At 37.3% G+C, this 15,141-nt stretch overlaps 1 protein-coding gene and 1 pseudogene across 1 annotated transcript; both read right to left on the bottom strand.

Annotated features, from left to right (window-relative positions):
- Positions 1–967: 967 nt before the first annotated feature.
- On the bottom strand, positions 968–1,793 carry LOC102477187 (anillin pseudogene; annotated as a pseudogene).
- A 9,925-nt stretch (positions 1,794–11,718) lies between these two features.
- On the bottom strand, positions 11,719–12,874 carry LOC102476784 (olfactory receptor 10AG1-like; the record flags this gene model as incomplete). Its single annotated transcript, XM_014590821.1, has 2 exons — positions 11,719–12,046; positions 12,240–12,874. Coding segments are annotated over 2 exons (963 nt in total), but the record flags the coding sequence as incomplete, so codon positions are not given.
- Positions 12,875–15,141: the final 2,267 nt, after the last annotated feature.

Raw genomic sequence — 15,141 nt, 5'->3', positions numbered from 1 at the left:
ACTAAAAAAAAAAATCTAGCAACTGAAAAAATAACTCAAAAAAATAACTCAAACTTATCAATGGCTTAGCAAAATAAAGAAGTATCTTACATTCATATCACAGTACAATTTTGTGGCTAGTAATTCAGAAACCTTAGTTCTTCCCTCAAAGAGTCTCACTGTTCAAATAGTCATCTTTCTAGTCCCCTACTGGACTGATATTCAAAGAACTGCACATTGACGACAGCCCATAAGGAAGAAAACCCACTTTAAAGAGCAGTAGTACATAAAAGACATCATCTCTACACATGACATTATGGGAAAGAATCACACAGTTCAAAATCAATATGAGAGCACTGGGGGTTTTATTTTGTTTGTTTGATTATTTATCAAAGAAATAGAAAAGGATTTGGAGAGCATCACACCAGATTCTACCACAGACTTCACTCTTGGTCATTAGTTGTCTCTTTACACTTTCTCCCAAACATAGAAGATATTTCCCACAATAGAGTTCAATTTCTGAAAACCTGTGATCTTTGACCATAACATATTTCTCTACAGTAGATCTGGGGAATTTCTTCTGTCACCCCATGTTCAGTACATAGTGGTGAAATTAGAATACAATGTGTTGATACACCTCCGTTTGTGCTTGAGAGAAACGCTTTTATCACTATTCATCTAGGCAGATTTCTAAGGACAATGTTTCTGGATACAAAGGAATTGTTATGTTAGTTTTCTTGGGGGGGGGGTCACCCAGATCCACTCTTAGTGTAGTTTAGCTTCTTTGCTTTTAGTTTTATTTATTTCTTACAAGAGTGAATGAGAGAGAGAGAAAGAGAAAGAGAGACAGTGATGCCCCATTCCCGATAGGTTATAAAGGCTGAGGCAATCTACTCTTAGTCTCAGCCAGACTTTGATGTTGGGCATGTGCATGCCTCGCATACTCAGAAACTTCCCCAGACATAACGTCAGAACCTTTCCACGTGTGTCAACTTTGAAGAGGATCAGCTTTTGCTACTATGCCACCACAGCACACCATACCATTCTGAGATGTGGGGCTAGACTTATTCTTTCTCTGAGATTCTTCAACTGACCCAGCTCCTCAATTGCAATTAGAGGAGTCTTTCCGCTTCAGCTTCCTCTAGGGATTCCTCTCCATGCTCGTTAACCACACAGTAGTTAAGCACCTGGCTAGCTGGATAGATCATAGTCTACTGCAAATTAATTTCATTATGGAGTTCCTGCATTTTCTGTTTAACATTAATTTGACAAGTCAAGGCATTCATTTTCTCACCCAATTTCAAAATAAAATCTTCCTTCTAATTGATCACCTGTTTTATTGAAAAATTTTGTTTCTTTGAATCTTTGTGATCTGTATGCATCAATGCTATATTAAGATCACACTTTAAGAACAAATGCTATGACCAAGGGACACAGGTTCTTCGTAATGTTCCTGGATTTGGATGTTTATCACTTATACTGCTGCCTTTTGATTCCATTCTAGGTGAGGAAGTATGAACCCTGAATTAATCATACCAGCTGTCTATGCTAATGGAGCAAGTTAAGGCATAGAGGAGATATTTAGTGCATCTTTCTGTTCTCCATTGCTTTCCACATCTGCTTGATCCATCTTCTCTTGACTCTTCACACTGAGTTCACCTTTCTCTAGGACATCACTGAAGATGTCATTAACTACTTTTGAATAATTGGTATCATCATTTATACACACTAACCTCAATTTTATGTACCATTTCAGTCTGCTGTTCAACCTTTAAGTCTGATGCTTCTTTTAAGGACTTATTATCTTCTATAAACAGTGTTTTTTTTTTTTTTTAAGACTAGACTTCATAATTTCGCATTCAATAAAATCTGTAGGTTTTGTACTGGAAGTTTGTGATTTGTTTGATTTCTGGAAGTGATAGGGTATCAAAAACAAGTTGATTTTTTTTTTTTTGGAGAGGTTTTTTGTTGTTGTTGTTGTTTGTTTTTGTTTTTGTTTTTGTTTTTGTTTTCCCGCTATAGGATGCGTGCACTCGCCAGACAGAGAGAGACATAGATACAGAAAGCGAGAAATCATCCCCCCAGGGGGCATGGTCACACCGTAATTCCTTCTCCTCCACTCTTCTCTCGGGATCCTGGGCATGCACGCACACGTGCCCGGCGTGAGTTCTATGTCACCGGGTCCGGGACGCGAACCGCAGTCGACTACGTGGGAGTCCAGCGACATAGCCATTACGCTAACTGCTGGTTCCCAAAAAACAAGTTGATGTTTTTTGAGGGAAGTGTTCTAACAGTGAATTTCCTGTTTGGTTTCTGGTTGTTCGCTTCTTGAATTTTTGCCTTTACTGCACTCCATAAATTTCCCTTGTCAAATCAGCCAGAAAATATGCTAGTTCATTTTCACATTCCCTGCTTGAATTGCTGTGCTAAATGGGTAGTAGACAGAGACACATTTTTCTTGAACAATCTTTCTTGAAAGACCTTTGCATATGGAATGATAATAGAATCCCTATGTGGTACATGTTGAGTTGGACTTTCTTTGCTGTGTGTTGACAATGCTCTCCAAAACATCTCAAGAAAGCCTTGATCCCTCCTCCCACAGGTGTTTTAGATTTGTCTTTAGGCTGAGACTGCACACAAATTTCTCTGTTTAGTTCTTTGGATTGAACTGTCTGGGCTAGTGCTGACTTCACAACTGGTGTCAATACCTCTGTTTCAAGGGACTAACAGGAATTTTTTGTCTCTCAGTATTTTGTACCTCCCAATTTTTAGCATTGGTGATGAATATAGTAAAAGACCAGGGAAGAAGCAGCTTTCACCAAGGTGGAAGTTGAGGCAGTATCCAAAGATACATTGACTGCGCCAAAGGACAGGACTTTATCACCATCCCTTTGTGAACAGCGTGAAGCTTCCTGCTCAACACTGCTGCTACTGATCCAAGTAGATAATCCCCTTGTAGAGGAAAATGTGGGTAAATAAGTGGTATCCAGCTGTTACTGTGCACTGTTTTGCTTTGCAGATGAGTGATTTATGTCATCTTCCCAGGAGCAAATATTTGCATCAAGGTTGGCCAAACCATTCCTTCTCCCAACTAGAGTTTCTGAGGCATCTGAGATGGGTGGCTTGGGAGAGGAAGCAGTCACCTTTTCCTCTGATGACATTGGTGAAAAGGGTGAGCTTCTAGGTATATCACCTGTTGTATCATTACTCTAATGGTGTGGCTGTTCTGGAAGTTTCTGCATATGTGTTTTAATTGAAGAGGCTAATAGTTGCTTCTGATCTTGAGTTTGGCCCTGACCTTGTGCCCAGAAGTGATGTTGGGATGGCCACAGCATTACCAACAGGAGCTGGTACTTGAATGTACGCCTGAAAGACACAGGAGTTGGAAAACAAGGTTTCATGGAAGCTGACTCAGCTAGTTGTTTATTTTCTGGTTTAGAAACTTGTACTTCAGTATTGTCTGAAGAGTAATTTAACTCTGATGGCTTTGTACCAGATCTTTATTACTCACTAGATAGGTGTTGCAAGTTATTTGCTTTCATAAATGACTCTTGGTCTGGATTACTGTGAGTCCCAGACATTGCTGCTGCCGTGGGCCTCTCTGTCATTTTTCTCAAGATTCTCTCTCCTGGCATGGGCTCTTTCCAGTGGCTCCTTGGTTAAACAAGTCCATCACCTCATACACTGCATGCAGTTTATGAGACAAGGGGTGAACACACACACACACACACACACACACACACACACACACACTATAGCAAAAATCTGTCTCTCAAAAGAAAGAGAAAGAAAGAAAGAAAGAAGAAAGAAAGAAAGAAAGAAAGAAAGAAAGAAAGAAAGAAAGAAAGAAGAAAGAAAGAAAGAAAGAAAGAAAGAAAGAAAGAAAGAAAGAAAGAAAGAAAGAAAGAAGAAAGAAAGAAAGAAAGAAAGAAAGAAGGAAGGAAGGAAGGAAGGAAGGAAGGTAAGAAGGAAGAAAGAAAGGAAGAAAGAAAGAAGAAAGGAAGGAAAGAAGGAAGAAAGAAAGGAAGAAAGAAAGAAAATACAGTTGTAGGAACTTCTGCTGGTTTATTTATCTAAGCTGAAGAATCTCACTGTCTGTCATCGGTTACCTGAACATACGGATGCCCAAACTGGGCAGTATAAATTATTAAAATGTTTAAATTTTAGTTTTCAGAAAGACCAAAAAGCAGAATATTAATTTAAGATAGAGTACATGAGAGCAAGTATATCTCACTACTGAGTTGTTAGACAAGATATGTCCTGACACGTGAGACACATGTGGTCTCCTTAGATGGTTCTCAAGTATTTGTCGTCTGTATTACATATGATAATGTGTGTGTCAAAGTAACCGAAGGGTTTTTTTTTAAGTATTAATTTATGTAATCAGGTAGAATGATCCAGCAATTCATTAGAGGCTATTTTAAATTGCACTGTGCTCAATATAGAGTCTCTAACTCCTACACTATATGCCATACCTGGCATGGAGGACTGGTTTTGGGGCCGTTTATACCTCTTTTTACTCTGCCCCTGACAACTTCCCATAAAGCTGGAACTGTGTTCCTTATTCCTTTGTATAGCCCAGGAGACACTATTAACAGGGTTTGGAAACATCATTATTATTTTTTCTTTTTTTTTGGGGGGGGGAGAGGTTTTTGCTATAGGGTGCATGTGCTCCCCAGACAGACAGAGAGAGACAGAGAGACAAAAAGTGAGAAATCACCCCCCAGGGGGGAGGCCACGCCACAATCCCTTCTCCTCCATTCTCCTCTTGGGATCTTGGGCACGCACGCACACGCACCCAGCGTGAGTTTAAGCCACCGGGTCTGAGACTCGAACCGCGGTGGACTATGTGGGAATCCAGTGACATAGCCATTACGCTAACTGCTGGTCCCCAACATATCATTAATTTTTGGTGAATAATTATTTCATATTTAACTTTAAGGAAACACATAGTAAGAATATATTTTTCTCAAAAGCAAGATGGGAACAGAAAGTCCTGACACAATTTGCAAAGACACATGAGACATAAGTAAATACCTTCTCTAATACTAAAAGAAAAAACAAAGCTAAAAGAAAAAGCTGTCTATTAATGATAGCTATCACAAAGTAATGAAACATACCCAAGAGATTATCATTTTATGTAGTATCTTTTTTCACTATTTATCTGATATCAGTTGGACATGACTTGATCTTATTTAACAGCAGCTGTAAGTAGAACCACTGTATGCTGTCCACAAATCTTTTAACAATGGAGCACTCAAATTCAGTAAATTTCTCAATACTTCTCAAAAAACTGAAGTGTTCACTTAAAGTTTTTTGCATATCTTTGAAGATATAGAGAACTGTTGTGTGAGGGAGAAAATGAAAAGATAGCTAGGAAAGAATACACAAGTAAATTATCACATTTTTTGGTTCCTTTTTTTTTTAGAGAGATCAATTTTTGCTATAGGGTGCATGTGCTTGCTGGAGAGACAAAGAGAGACAAAGAGACAAAGTTTGAAAGCACCTCTCAGGATGGATGGATATGCTTCAATACCTTCTCCACACTCCACTTTGGGGTCTGGGCACACACACACACACACACACACACACATCTGGCATGGATTTTAAGTTGCTGGTCTGGGACTCAAACCATTGTCAATTACATGGGCGCCCAGCGACGTAACTTTTACATATTGTTTATTCCATCATTGTGTTTTAAAATCTACCATTGTTAACTTGAAAATCACTTTTAAGAAATAATGTAGTGAGAAAAATCAGAAATTTTGTCTCTTTTATTACAGTATGTATTTTTTCTCTATAGTGAATTACAGAAACATATATAAATATAAATCAACATTAGTTTAGAACAGGCTTACACCAATTACGTTTCAGTTATTTACCTGATGCATTATGACTGCTAAGCATACTATATTACTATATTTTTTAGGGTTCTACAAGCTTCACAGACAGTCTACATTTTGCTTTCAGTCTCCCCCATAATAAGGAAAGAGAGAAGCCAAATATGAAAACTTTTATTTGAAAGTAAGTGTCGAGTTTGAAAATTTAATAGATTCTGTATCTGTCAAATCTTGATTTTCAGAGTTTTACAGTGTCATAAAATAAGCAAAGAATATAAATGCAAAAGTTATGCAACATAAAATAGCATACTCTGCTTGATTTAATGATAACTATATTTTTCCTCAGTGGAAAAGATTAAGAACATATGGTAGTATATGTAATTATATAGAATATAATAAAATGCAGTATAACAAAATATTCATATGTGTGTTCATTTATATCATATTAGATTTTGGAGGTAATGAGAAATTAATTTTCTTCTCATAACAGAAACAAATCTTGGCCGGAACAGAAGATTGCATAATAGTTATGTTGCTGGACTCCCACATTGTTGACTGCAGTTTTTGTCCCAGACTGGAGTCTTAAAATCATTCTTGGTGTGAGGGCCTGTGTGGCCAAGATCCCAAGAGGGGAATGAAGAAGGGATTGTGATGTGGTCATCCCTCCTGAGGTGGGGTGGGAGGATTTTACACTGTCTCTGTATTTCTCTGTCTCTTTGGTGAGTGCATGTGCCCTAGAGCCAAAATCTCTCTTTAAAAAAAAAAAGAAAGAAAGAGAGACACCTATCTTTGTCATCATATATGTGCATTTAAAACATCAGGTTATCTTTAAAAATATCCTTTATGGGGAACCAGCAGTTAGCGTAATGGCTATGTCGCTGGACTCCCACGTAGTCGACCGCGGTTCATGTCCCGGACCCGGTGGCTTAAAACTCACGCCGGGCGCGTGTGTGTGCGTGCCCAAGATCCCGAGAGGAGAATGGAAGAGAAGGGATTGCGGCGTGACCATCCCCCCTGTGGGGTGATTTCTCGCTTTCTGTCTCTATGTCTCTCTCTGTCTGTCTGGCGAGCGCACGCGCCCTATAGTGAAAAAAAAAAATCCTTTATGTATCAATACTAATTGTATCTCTTTCTGATGCATCACCTTAATATTTACCTTTGTGCCTCTGCTTACTAATTATTTAAATTTGCTTCAGACATTAGGAAATAGTATTTTCTCCAGCATCTATGGAATTCAGATCCCCACTCCCCAACCTCTTAGATCTTGGCAGAAGCAAGAATGTCCTTAAAAATGAACTCTTCTGGGGCCAGTTTGATATGTGGTGTTTAATATTGCTAGATCCCATATGGTCGATGGGTGGTTCAAGATCAAAGCACGATGGCTTGAAAAATACAACCAACCCATCATCTCAAGAGGAGAATGGATGAGAAAGAATTTCAGGAAGGCCATTTGCTTAGAGGGGGGAGGTGATTTCTCATTTTCTCTCTCTATTCTCTTGCTCTTTTACTCCTCTCCCTCCAGTGCACAGGTCCTGTAGCAAACTCAAAAACAAACAAATGAACAAAAACTTCTTAATTGTCCACCATAATTAACTGGAGGGTTTTTTTTTTTTTTTTTTTTTGAGAGAGAGAGATTTTTGCTATAGGACACATGTGCTCTCCAGAGAGAGACAGAGAGATAGAAAGTGAAAAATGCCCGCCAGGGGACATGACCACACCATAATCTCTTCTCATCCATTCTCCTGGGATCTTGGCAGGCACACACATGCACCGGGCATGAGTTTCAATCCACTGGGTCTGGGACTCAAACTGCAGTCAGCCATGTGGGAGTCCAGTGATGAAACCAATACACCATCTGCTGGCTCCGATTAACTGGAGGTTTTTAAACTCAAAACTATGCATTTCATTTCTTTTCTTATTTCTGCTTTTCTTAGTGTGTTTTGATTCTTCTAACAGATCTAGGAATATAACATCAACCTTCACTTACCTTTATATGTGAATGCTTGATTTATCATGATTTATTTATTAACTTATTTTAGAGGTTTTTGCCTTAAGGTATGTGGGCTCCCCAGAGAGAGACAGAGACAGTGAGAAGGAAAATGTGAAGTCAACCACCGGGCAAATGGTCATGTTACAATCCCTTCTCCTCCCTTCTCCTCCTGGGATCTAGGGCACACGTACCCAGCATGATTTTTCTAACTACCGTAGCTTGGATTAAACTGTGGTGGGCCATGTGGGAGTCCAGTGATATAACTGCTTCACCATCTGCTGGCCCTGCTGTATCATGATTTCTTTCTTTCTTTCTTTCTTTTTTTACACACTATCCTGTTAGATAATTATCTTTGTTAAAGGCAACATAGGTCTTATTTCAAGATATATCTCCATTCTGTTATAAATCAATGCATTTTAAATTGCCTACTGTCATTTCCACCCTGATTCCTTGATCTGGATGAAAATTGTTCCTTAGATATCAGAGATTATGTACCTACTCTCATATTACATTCTAATTTGAAACAAAGATTATTTGACCCATGTTTTATTCATTTTTACAAAATTTTGCCATTGGACATGTGTTATTTTTGAGATTTGTTTTAAAGGTCATTATAAGCAAGTATATAAATGTTTATGGAGAGTTTTTAGTATTAAAAAAAACAAATACCCAATTTATAAGTATTTTACTTAGAAAAGATAGTCCTGATATCTGAAAATCATGTACATTCTTTATCTTTTATATTTTTTAAAGATTAAAAATTGTGTATGTAAATAGTTTTATAAATTTTTATTTTTCTTGTTACCTATTTATTTTGTTAAATACTGAGAATCTCCTCATTAATTCAGTATTTGTCAATATTTCTTTATTTCCTTTTTTGTTTTATAGGTTGTTTTATTTATCATCATTCAATTCTTACTGTGTGGCATTCATTTTTAACTACAGTCATTTCCATTTTCTTAAGTTGATTATTTCTAGATCCACTCTTACATGCCTTTTAGTTGATTTTTTATGCACGTGTGAGAGATAGACATTATTGCTATGGGTACGTGCACTTGTTGGTGAGACAGAGACAAAATGCAGTGGATCACCCCAGGGGAGATGTCCACCTTGCATTCCCTTCTACTCCATTCTCTTCCTGGGATCTTGTGCACACATGCACATACATCTGGCATGAGTTTCAAGCCATCAGGTCCGACTCAAATCATAGTCAACCATATGGGAATCCAGTGCCTTAGGCACAATGCTACCTGCTGGCCCCTTTAATTAATTTTTTGAAGAATAGAACTAAATGCTTTATTTTATGATTCCTTTTAGACCACAAAAAATCTGCTTTTTCTTTCAGTACTGAAAGATAATTTGACTAATATCGATATTTACCTGCTTAATTTTAAATATTATTTAAAGTGTTTAATAATAATAAAAATGGGAAAATGGAAACATTTTCTTTGTTATATAGTTTTATATTTTCAAAATAAAAATTTATTTATTCTTGTGATCTGAATGTTATATTCTCAATGTGGTAAGTACAAACTACAAGAAAATTATAAAAAATAAAAGCTAACTTATGTGTTTGGGAGTCAATGCCATGGTGGTTTAGAAGGCTGGATCCCACAGGGCTGGCTGGGCGGTAGGAGACCAGGACATGGCAGCTTGTGAAAGCTGTGTGTCCGCGTGTGCTCAAAATCCCAATAGGAGAATGGAGGAGATGGGATTATGCAATGGCCATCTCCCTATAGGTAGTGCTTTTTTTCTCACTCACACTCAACTTACATGCAAATTTTAAAAAGGTAAAATTGTAGGAGAGACAAATCTTGCCACTATGAGAAAGCCAATATTTTCTTTTAATCCATACCCTTTCAGACACTGCTTCTATGCATACTACCCACTACCAACATGCCCATTTAAAATGGTATATAAAGTTATAGAGCGCTAGGGAACCAGCAGTTAGCGTAATGGCTATGTCGCTGGACTCCCAAGTAGTCGACCGCGGTTCGCGTCTCGGACCCGGTGGCTTAAATCTCACGTCGGGCGCATGTGCGTGCGTGCCCAAGATCCCGAGAGGAGAATGGAGGAGAAGGGATTGTGGCGTGACCATCCCCCCTGGGGGGTGATTTCTCGCTTTCTGTCTCTATGTCTCTGTCTGTCTGGCGAGCGCACGCGCCCTATAGCGAAAACCAAAACTCTCCAAAAAAAAAAAAAAAAAAGTTATAGAGCGCTATCACTCATGGTTTCATGAACACAGTGCTATGTTTTATAGATACGCTCTTTCCTATATATTAAGAAAGCAGAAATTACTTCAGCAGAGCTACTTTTACACATCATCTTAATTGGCTGTGAGATATTAAACGATGTGGACATGCTCCAGCATCTTCATAGATTCTGAGAGTGCCTTCTCTTTGCTTGTAACTTTGTTCTGCATTGCCAAAGCAATATGAAAGGAAACCAAAAATGCTATCACATATCATAACTTAAACTAGTACGTGTCCATAATACTGTGCAAATATTATTTCTTCAAGATGAGACTTTATTGATTCAGTTTGTAAAGAAAAGGCTAAGCATCTTTATTTTTCTTTCAAAAGAAAATAATGCCAAATTATAATCCAAAATAGATGTGAAAATTGAAGGGGAGGAGGAGGAGTATAACAGCTGGCATCTGGTAGAGCACAGGACTCATGAAAAGATCACATAAGAAAAAAATATGAGGAATATTTATGTGCTGTTCGGTTTCTAGAGATATACCTTAAATTACCACAAATTGGATGGCTTAAAACAACAGAAAATTAGTAGCTCACAGTTCTCATGGTCAGTGTACACAGTCATGGTGTTGCCAGTGCCTTACACCATCAGAAGGCTGTAAGGGAAAAATCATTCTTTGCGTCTTCCAGATTTTGATGGCTCTTATCCTTCCTTGGTATGTGGCAGAATCACTGCAATCCCTTCTTCACCTTCATATGAACAGTTCTTGTCTGTTTCTTTGTGTCAATTTTCAAAATTTCTTCAACTCTCAGTCTCTTATAAAGGCACATAATATTGGACTTGGTGCTATCCTCAATCACAGTGATCTCATTTAAAAATCCTTATATTAATTACATCTGCAAAAAGCCTTTTTGTCCAAAGAATGATGCATATGAAGATGTCAGACAGAGCTCTATCTTGAGGAGCCAAGTCTCAATCCATTGTACATTAGAATGAATCACTGATGGTGCGTCAGACAGAGATCTATCTTGAGGAGCCAAGACTCAACCCATTGTACATTAGAATGAATCACTGATGGTGAGAATTTTAGACACTTCCAGTACTAAATCAATATTACCAAGTTAGTCAGAGACAATTAGAATTGTATAACTGCATAGTAGAGAATGGTAATCCCTAAGGATTGTAGTCTTCTAATGACATGGACAGAGACAAGAGACAGCTGCAGGGTGGAAAGAAGTAAAGAAACTCTTATCCCCTGTTCCCATCATGTTTTCAGTTTGCAGAGTAACTCAGTGGTTAAAAAGAACTATAGGGTCAGAGAATGGCAGAAAATGCATCTGAGTGAATGGAAGGTTAAAACCATTTTTTTCAAAAAAAAATTTAAAAAAATTATCATAGAACATGACTATAATTCCTGCTTCTTCAGCAAATGTAGCTATCTTACATTCTATTGCTCCGGCAGTCTTAACATAGTAGTTAACCATGAAGGAAAGACTGGTCTTCAAAATAAGATCCTTGCCCTGAAACTTATCTGTCCTCTGGTTTTATAAAAAAACTCTATGAAAGAAAGCTCTCTTTACACGATGTGGGGAGCATTATTATAATTTCCTTATCATTATTAAGGATCATGAAAACACCTGACAGCCTGTTTCTATTCTAGAAATGTGGCAAGTCTGTAAACAGGCTATTTCTATAAATTAAGGCTTTTCCTCATGGTAGTAACTTAGCTAGTAGTTTTCTCAGGGCCTTCGTGATATCTTTGTTCCTCAATGTATAGATGATGGGATTCAAAGTTGGGATAAAAATCGTGTAGAATAGAGAGATTAATTTCCCTTTTTCCTCAGACTGATTTGGTTTGGGTTGTAAATAAGAGATAGTAGCTGTCCCATAGAATAACACAACAACGGTCAGGTGAGAAGAGCAGGTGGAGAAGGCTTTAGACCTCCCTCTGGCTGAGGACAATTTCAGAATGCTGGAGATAATTTTGCCATAGGAGACAACAATCAACAACATAGGAACCATAATAAACACCACTGCATTTATAGCTACCAAGACTGCTGTCTCATTCACAAATGTGTCCCCACAAGCAAGCTGGAGTATTGGTGGGACGTCACAGAAGAAGTGATTGATTACATGAGATGCACAAAAGGGCAAAGAGAAAATTTGCCATGTTTGCCCAATGACAGCTGGAACTGCACATAGGAACCATAATAAACACCACTGCATTTATAGCTACCAAGACTGCTGTCTCATTCACAAATGTGTCCCCACAAGCAAGCTGGAGTATTGGTGGGACGTCACAGAAGAAGTGATTGATTACATGAGATGCACAAAAGGGCAAAGAGAAAATTTGCCATGTTTGCCCAATGACAGCTGGAACTGCAGTGATCCAGGAGGCAGCCACCAGCTGGATGCAGAACTTGTGGTTCATCACTAGAGAATAATGGAGAGGGTTACAAATGGCCACGTAGCGGTCATAGGCCATCACTGTCAGGAGAAAACACTCTGTGCCTCCAAGCATAAAGAAAAAACCCATCTGTATAGCACAGGCAAGGAAAGAAATATGACCTTTCTGAGTCCAGAGGTCCATTAACATTCTCGGGATAGTTACTGTTACATAGCAGATTTCCAAAAAGGAAAAATTGCCAAGGAAATAATACATGGGTGTGTGGAGATCAGGGTCAATTTTTGTTATTAGTATTATGATGCTATTGCATATCAAGATAGTCAAATATATGAGTAAAAATATACCAAAAAGAGTCCGTTGGAGACTGGGAGTATTAGAAAACCCCAAAAGAAGAAATTCCATCAGTGTGATATTTGAGTTTTCTGCTTTAATTTGTTCTTTATCTGAAGACATGGCAAATTTAAATGATTAATTCCTTCACATATTGAATCACCCTTTCTCTTCTTATCTACTGAAAGAGATGCTTGAAATGCATATATATTTTTTCTCAAATTATTTCTACCATTACTAGAAAATGAAATTAGAAACTTCATAAAGGAATTTGTATTAGAGAGGAAATCATTCAAGAAGTATAATTCTAACTTATTTTATAGATTTGAATGTAATGATACCAGAGGCATGGAAAGTGTCCACTATTTAGAAAATGTTATGGAGAAATAGGATCTCATTATTTCCTCATTATAAGTGGAATATGATACAGGGCTTTTTTATTGATTTGCCTGGATTTATTTATTGGTATTGATACTCATATTTTATATTTTTTAATTCAAATAAATCTTTTTCATTGAAGTTTTATTTAATTTTTATTTAAAATGAATGTTAAGCCATCTTTAATGCTCAAATGCAAATCACTTTTCTTAAACTGAGTAAATAACTATATGCATTATTCTTGTTCTAATTAATATATATCTCCAGAACTTATATTAAATATGAAAACATTAAACCCAGCATAGTGTTTATTAACTTTACCTATTAACACTCCCTCTGTGGTCTGACAAATAATAATTAGCTTTTAACTTAATCAAACATATTGCTTATACATTTTAATACTGGTGATTCAGCTCTCTGTAGCCATGAGAGATTCTTTATTATCAGATAATTCCCTCACAAGCAAATGAAATGCCCTTTCTTTATTTTTGCTCCTTGATATTGCTTTATAGTAGTATAACTTTGATTAAACTTAACTATTATATACTTTGGCTAAACAAGTGGCCAAAGCATATGAATGGTACTAAAAATCCAAACAAAGCAAAACAAATTAAAACCTCATCTTGCTACACTTCATGTTAATATCATCTGGTACACTTCATGTTAATATCATCTGGTATGAAGTTAGCAAGTCAGCGTTGCTTGACAGTTTGTTTAACACTTTCTCAGTACTTATTTCCAAAGTATTCAAGACAAATATTTATGTATAGTGTTTTTGGGAAAGGCATGATGTATTTTTCTCTGTTTTTCTATGTGAAAATGCATCATGCCTTCCCTGACCACCCAGTGTTTCCCTATCTCCTCAAATCTACATGCACACCTTTTAGCCCCATCAGTTGATACATTCGAATTACTGCATTGACAAAAATGTTCAGACATATATTCTAATATGTACACACTTCCATTAGTAGTTATCGAATACTTGTATTGAATGATATTTATTATTGATCTCATTATTTTTATTTGACATAGATCTAATTTTATGTAGCTTTATAGAGAGTTAAGAGGTGAAGGATTTATATAATTAACTCATTTTCAGATAAAATTTGCAGAATTTCATGTTCTTATTATTTGAATCTTGATTCTTAGATTTAGAAATATCTTCCACATAGTCTAAACCACATTATAACTTACCTTTATAGATTTTCATGAGTTGTCTATAACAGAGCAAGTAATTTTTACACTATAAACGTTTTGGTCACTTTTTCTCAGAAAGTCACTAATTCTGTAATACTTATTGCTTGCTTTAAATACTAATTTGTCTAAACCTAGGAATAGATGTTCTTGGTGTGGGGTAGATCTTCTTGCATGTGTCAATTTAATTTCTCTAAGACTGCATCTCCTGGACAATCATTCTGGTCAATTTTCAAAGCTTCTTTATTTGGACAGACTCATCCACTTTTGTAGTCCCTCATCAGCACAGAGCTCCCACTGTGGGGAGTCTCTTGTCAGAAGAAAAAAAAAACAAAACACTTGATTATGTAGAATTACTTTCAGGAAGAGCTAAAGTTTTTCTGGCTATTAATCTGGGTCCTTGAGAATTGATACAGAGTTGGCATTCTTATTTTATTCCCATAGTTCAATCAGACCCAGAAAATCCAAACCTTTAAAAAAAGTGTCACGTTGGGACCAGCAGTTGGCGTAATGGCTATGTAGCTGGACTCCCATGTAGTAGACCACGGTTCGAGTCCCGGACCTGGTGGCTTAAACTCATGCTGGGTGCATGTGTGTGCATACCCAAGATCCCAAGAGCAGAATGAAGGAGAAGGGGTTGCAGTGTGGCCATCCCCTGGTGGTGATTTCTCGCCTTCTGTCTCTTTGTCTCTGTCTTTCCGGCAAGCACACGCGCCTATAGCAAAAATCTCTCCAAATTAAAAAAAAAAAAAGGTGTCACATGACAAACGTGCTCTGCTTGTTCTCTTCTGCATACTCTCTTCTGTGTACTTGGTAGTGAGATC

This window comes from Tupaia chinensis, unplaced genomic scaffold (assembly GCF_000334495.1).
Source record: "Tupaia chinensis unplaced genomic scaffold, TupChi_1.0 Scaffold000486_1, whole genome shotgun sequence".
Classification (NCBI taxonomy): Eukaryota; Metazoa; Chordata; class Mammalia; order Scandentia; family Tupaiidae; genus Tupaia; species Tupaia belangeri.
The sequence above is the reverse complement of the archived record's forward strand: the minus strand, read 5'-3'. Positions and strand labels throughout refer to the sequence as shown.